The sequence below is a fragment of the Mobula hypostoma genome, unplaced genomic scaffold (genome assembly GCF_963921235.1).
Source record: "Mobula hypostoma unplaced genomic scaffold, sMobHyp1.1 scaffold_151, whole genome shotgun sequence".
Classification (NCBI taxonomy): Eukaryota; Metazoa; Chordata; class Chondrichthyes; order Myliobatiformes; family Myliobatidae; genus Mobula; species Mobula hypostoma.
The window spans coordinates 207,391-213,390 of record NW_026948220.1 but is presented as its reverse complement, the minus strand read 5'-3'; the positions used below and the strand labels follow the sequence as shown (position 1 = coordinate 213,390).

General features: G+C 50.3%; 1 protein-coding gene across 1 annotated transcript in view; it reads right to left on the bottom strand.

Annotated features, from left to right (window-relative positions):
- Nucleotides 1-899: 899 nt before the first annotated feature.
- Nucleotides 900-6,000, bottom strand: part of LOC134342000 (mucin-2-like) — a 34,346-nt gene continuing 29,245 nt past the window's right edge. Inside the window, exons 2-3 of the mRNA XM_063039934.1 lie at nt 5,928-5,984; nt 900-2,542 (exon numbers count right to left, since the gene is read on the bottom strand). Coding sequence (XP_062896004.1) covers nt 929-2,542; nt 5,928-5,984 — 1,671 coding nt within the window. The 3' untranslated portion in view covers nt 900-928. The remainder of the gene's footprint in view (nt 2,543-5,927; nt 5,985-6,000) is intronic.

Here is a 6,000-nt window from a genome sequence, read left to right as displayed (position 1 = left end):
GTGTAGTGGTCGGTATTGAAGCGGACGGTAGTGTAGTGGTCAGCATTGAAACGGACGGTAGTGTAGTGGTCAGTATTGAAGCGGACGGTAGTGTAGTGGTCAGTATTGAAGCGGATGGTAGTGCAGTATTGAAGCGGACGGTAGTGTAGTGGTCAGTATTGAAGCGGACGGTAGTGTAGTGGTCGGTATTGAAGCGGACGGTAGTGTAGTGGTCGGTATTGAAGCGGACGGTAGCGTAGTGGTCGGTATTGAAGCGGACGGTAGTGTAGTGGTCAATATTGAAGCGGACGGTAGTGTAGTGGTCAGTATTGAAACGGACGGTAGTGTAGTGGTCAGTATTGAAGCGGACGGTAGTGTAGTGGTCAGTATTGAAGCGGATGGTAGTGCAGTGGTCAGTATTGAAGCGGACGGTAGCGCAGTGGTCAGTATTGAAGCGGATGGCAGTGCAGTATTGAAGCGGATGGTAGTGCAGTATTGAAGCGGACGGTAGTGTAGTGGTCAGTATTGAAGCGGACGGTAACGTAGTGGTCAGTATTGAAGCGGACGGTAGCGGAGTGGTCGGTATTGAAGCGGATGGTAGTGCAGTATTGAAGCGGACGGTAGTGTAGTGGTCGGTATTGAAGCGGATGGTAGTGTAGTGGTCAATATTGAAGCGGACGGTAGTGTAGTGGTCAGTATTGAAACGGACGGTAGTGTAGTGGTCAGTATTGAAGCGGACGGTAGTGTAGTGGTCAGTATTGAAGCGGATGGTAGTGCAGTGGTCAGTATTGAAGCGGACGGTAGCGCAGTGGTCAGTATTGAAGCGGATGGCAGTATGAAGCGGACGGTAGTGCGGTGGTCAGTATTGAAGCGGACGGTAGTGCGGTGGTCAGTATTGAAGCGGACGGTAGTGCAGTGGTCAGTATTGAAGCGGACGGTAGCGCAGTGGTCAGTATTGAAGCGGATGGTAGTGCAGTATTGAAGCGGACGGTAGTGTAGTGGTCGGTATTGAAGCGGACGGTAACGTAGTGGTCGGTATTGAAGCGGACGGTAGCGGAGTGGTCGGTATTGAAGCGGACGGTAGCGCACTGGTCGGTATTGAAGCGGACGGTAGCGCACTGGTCGGTATTGAAGCGGACGGTAGTGTAGTGGTCGGTATTGAAGCGGACGGTAGAGCAGTGGTCGGCATTGAAGCGGACGGTAGCGTAGTGCTCGGTATTGAAGCGGACGGTAGCGTAGTGGTCGGTATTGAAGCGGACGGTAGCGTAGCGGACGGTATTGAACTGGACGGTAGCGTAGTGGTCAGTATTGAAGTGGACGGTAGTGTAGTGGTCAGTATTGAAGTGGACGGTAGCGTAGTGGTCGGTATTGAACTGGACGGTAGCGTAGTGGTCGGCATTGAAGCGGACGGTGGCGTAGTGGTCGGCATTGAAGCGGACGGTGGCGTAGTGGTCGGCATTGAAGCGGACGGTGGCGTAGTGGTCGGCATTGAAGCGGACGGTGGCGTAGTGGTCGGTATTGAAGCGGACGGTGGCGTAGTGGTCGGTATTGAAGCGGACGGTGGCGTAGTGGTCGGTATTGAAGCGGACGGTGGCGTAGTGGTCGGTATTGAAGCGGACGGTGGCGTAGTGGTCGGTATTGAAGCGGACGGTGGCGTAGTGGTCGGTATTGAAGCGGACGGTAGTGTAGTGATCGGTATTGAAGCGGACGGTAGTGTAGTGGTCGGTATTGAAGTGGACGGTAGTGTAGTGGTCGGCACTGAAGCGGACGGTAGTGTAGTGGTCAGTATTGAAGCGGACGTGTTCAGAATTGAAGCGGACGGTAACGTAGTGGTCAGTATTGAAGCAGACGGTAGTGCAGTATTGAAGCGGACGTGTTCAGTATTGAAGAGGAGTGTAGTGGTCCGTATTGAAGCGGACGGTAGCGGAGTGGTCAGTATTGAAGCGGAGGGTAGCGTAGTGGTCGGTATTGAAGTGGACGGTAGTGTAGTGGTCGGCACTGAAGCGGACGGTAGTGTAGTGGTCAGTATTGAAGCGGACGTGTTCAGAATTGAAGCGGACGGTAACGTAGTGGTCAGTATTGAAGCGGACGGTAGTGCAGTATTGAAGCGGACGGTAGCGCAGTGGTCAGTATTGAAGCGGACGTGTTCAGTATTGAAGAGGAGTGTAGTGGTCAGTATTGAAGCGGACGGTAGTGGAGTGGTCAGTATTGAAGCGGACGTGTTCAGAATTGAAGCGGACGGTAACGTAGTGGTCAGTATTGAAGCAGACGGTAGTGCAGTATTGAAGCGGACGGTAGCGCAGTGGTCAGTATTGAAGCGGACGGTAGTGGAGTGGTCAGTATTGAAGCGGACGGTAGTGGAGTGGTCAGTATTGAAGCGGAGGGTAGCGTAGTGGTCATCATTGAAGTGGACGGTAGTGCAGTGGTCAGTATTGAAGCGGACGGTAGTGTAGTGGTCAGTATTGAAGCGGACGGTAACGTAGTGGTCGGCATTGAAGCGGACGGTAGCGCAGTGGTCAGTATTGAAGCGGATGGGCAACAGCAGCAGAAGCCCCCGGACATGCTCTCAGTGTCCACATTATTAGGTACAGGAGGTACATTGTAAAGTACCCAGTGAGGGTAGAATAGGCTAATTTTATCTACGGCCAGTGAGAATTACTACAATATTTGTTAATATAATTATCACTGCCAGATCATCTCGTCTTTCATCTGCTCCATGTTACTAGTGGAATGGGCAGCATGCTGTTTGTTTCCAGTTGGGTCACAAAATCCCAGTTTTTCTGGGGAGGACTTTCTAGGCTGATCCTGTTTCCTATAGCCTTAATCATTGCAGTGTCTCGTTGTTCAATATTTTGAAAAACAGCTGATTTACTAATGTAAACCAAAATTGCCAGCGGGGTCTACACAAAGTGTATTAAACAACAGAAGACCCCTCATTCCTGCAGTCTTTAAATCCTTGTAAACTGACCATGCTGACAATGTGGACCATAGTGAATCCTTTCTCTAAAAGCCAGGGGATCACTCAGACAGCTGATCGCTGAGAGGAATTTTGTTGTTGATTGTTAAAGTTTTCCCAGAGCCAGATGAACGGAATTGATGTGGAGGTCCGAAGTGTCACAGAGAAAATGCCAGACAGTCGAGCCCTCCCCGTTGTCCTTCCAGCTTCCGACCAGTGGTGGCGATGTGGGGGCCTATGGCCACTGGGGGCTCAGCGGGGATCTCTTCTTAATTCCCCAGGAATATTCTGACAGTCTGGATATGATTTCAATATCCATGGATGTATCAATATCCAGCAAATTGATCCTTTCATCTAACCCCGCCCAATTCCCTACACGCAGGCTCTCGCTGATCTTTCGTAGCCATGGTAATGCATAAATTGCGAGAGGAACTCAGCAGGCCTGGCAGCATCTGTGGAGGGAAATAAACAGTTGACGTATCGGGCCAAAACACTTCATCAGTACTGGACAGGAAGCGAGATGGGCTGTGTGTGTGTGTGTGTGTGTGTGTGTGTGTGTGTGGGTGAAGGGATTTAGAATGTATGTCTAGTGCACATTCTGGAGCAGAGGGTGGCGGTAATGCACCATTAAGCTGGATGCCAACCGCCGTAAAACAAGATACAGACAGACAGACAGACGGGATGGGCCAGGAGATTGATTGATTGATTCGGGAGGTGTGGGTTGTGGTTTTGTGAGACTCCATCAGTGTGTTAGCAGCTGCCTGTCCGCGCTCATTCCTCACACAGGGTCTGGCCTTCCTGCTGAAATTAAATCCAATTTATCTGACAATTCACTCTCATCAGGGAATGAGCAAAGTCCCTTTAACTCTTTCTCCTGCAGCGAAACTGATAATACCTATACCCTGATATAGGTGACACCACTTACGTCTGATGCTGTAACCAGACGGCGTTCAGTGCGGTCCCGGATAACCACAGCCTGACTTCCCGGATGAGCGACAATGGACCTGGATCAGTGTGCTTAACCTGCAAGGGCAGGTCAGTCTGAGATGAGGCATAAATTGACATTTTCGGACTCCAATGGGTGCTAAATAACTCGCACATCACCTGACAACAGATGACGGGGGCGCAAGGTTTCCCAAGTGGTCTCATCGTGAGCCCGGGAGCGCGAGGGTAACGAGCTCCTCGAGAGCGCGCGTGTCGGGCAGTGGGCGGGGTGGGACCTTGAGCTGGAACACGAGAGCCCCAGGGAGTCTGCTGCGGGATTAGTAGGGAACAGGAAGCGTGTCTCTCGGTCCGGTACCGTGATGTTCAGCACTCCGAGTTAGTCATAAATTTGACCCCCTAACGCAGCTGGGGCACGTAAATATCGCACAAAGCTGGACGTAAATAATTAATGTTTGCTTTTAGTTCAAATACATAAATAAAATCTTAACTCCCTTCGCATGCAGTCATTATACCAGCTTACATTAATTAAATTGTCAGAGCTTTTCTGGTCAACGGACCAACACGCATAACCGGACCACACGGGCCCTCGAAAATGCTGCTGCAGATACCGAGGTCACTGCTGAACTGATCTAAAAGTTCATTATGCATTCCCCATGTCCATCCCTGTAATACTTCAAACCCTCTGTTTATCAAGAATCTCGGCTTCCAACAGAGTCTAAGACTTCTCTTCTACTGGCAATAAAGGAAAAGATTTCAAATAGCTCACAATCGACACAGGAACAATAGATCTATTCGTCTGAAATAAGAAACTCTGAAAACGGAGCAGGTGTTCGCTGTACAGCTCTCGCACCCTTGCTTTGTAACAGGAGGCCGTTGTTCTAGAGCTGATCTTAATCTTTACCTAATCTGTGGAAAATGTAAATCATGCAACCAGGCAACAGTTGGAACACGAAAGGCACCACAGCCAGAAGTAGCTGAAAAAAAAACAAATATCTCCTTGATCGCTGATGCAATGCACAGACAACTGGTTGTTTGGAAATAAAGATTCAAAATAAATATCAGAAGCTGAATTATTTTCAATTTAATTCCAGAAGAATACTCTGATCGTGTGGATACGGTGTGTCGTTTCTTACAAATAACCCGGCCCACCGCCCCACACGGATCTCTCGTAACCATGGCAACACACACAACACTGGAGGAACTCAGCAGGTCAGGCAGCTCTATGGATGAGTGTAAACAGTCGACGTTACGGACCGAGTCCCTTCATCAGGACTGGAATGGAAAGGGGAAGAGGGCAGATGATTGACTGATTTGGAAGGTGCGGCTTGTTGTTCTGTGAGACTCGGTGCTCAGGGTCTGCGTGCAGGCAGCTGCCTGTCCGTGTACATTCCTCAGAACAGGGAGCGGCCGTTCCGCTGAAATCAAATCCAAACCGGTTCGACAAAACACTGTCAGTCAAGCGTGAAGAAAGTTTAATCTTTCCTGCTACAGGGAAGAGCGATAGAGCCAGTGACGCGATGTAAACTACATTAGCTGGGGTCTCAAAGGTCGACTGCCCCGTGGGATGTTTCATATGTCACTACCGGGGTGAAAGATTTCTTCTGCTCGCACTCAGTAGTAACCACCCTGGAAAGTATTTCTGGTTGATGGCAAAGACCTTGTTTCCTTTAATCCATTTGGACAGTAATTGACTCATTAAAATGAACATGTCAGGACTCCCTCCTCCCCACTAAATTCACTCCCGAACCAAGCAAAGCCGAGCTTCGCTGTAAACGCTGAATAATTGTACAGAATCATAGACAACACTCACCTCTGATGTTGTAACCGAACGGCGTTCAGTGTGGTCCCGGGAAATCACAGTCTGACTACGCGGGTGACCGACAATGTTCCTGCACCGGTGTGCTCACTCTGTACGGAGAGTTGAGTCTGAGCTGCTGCTCCCAAGGCCACTCGGCTGTGATGTGTCCGTCGCTCATTACAGATGGACAGGGCCGGGTGAGCCGGGGTAGAGCGGGACTGCCGCAGTCCGGGTCACACTGACTCTCACCGGCTCAGGACGGGTCTGACAGCGGGAGGAGGCGGGAGTGGGATCAATGTAGCAACCCTAAAGAGGAAAACAA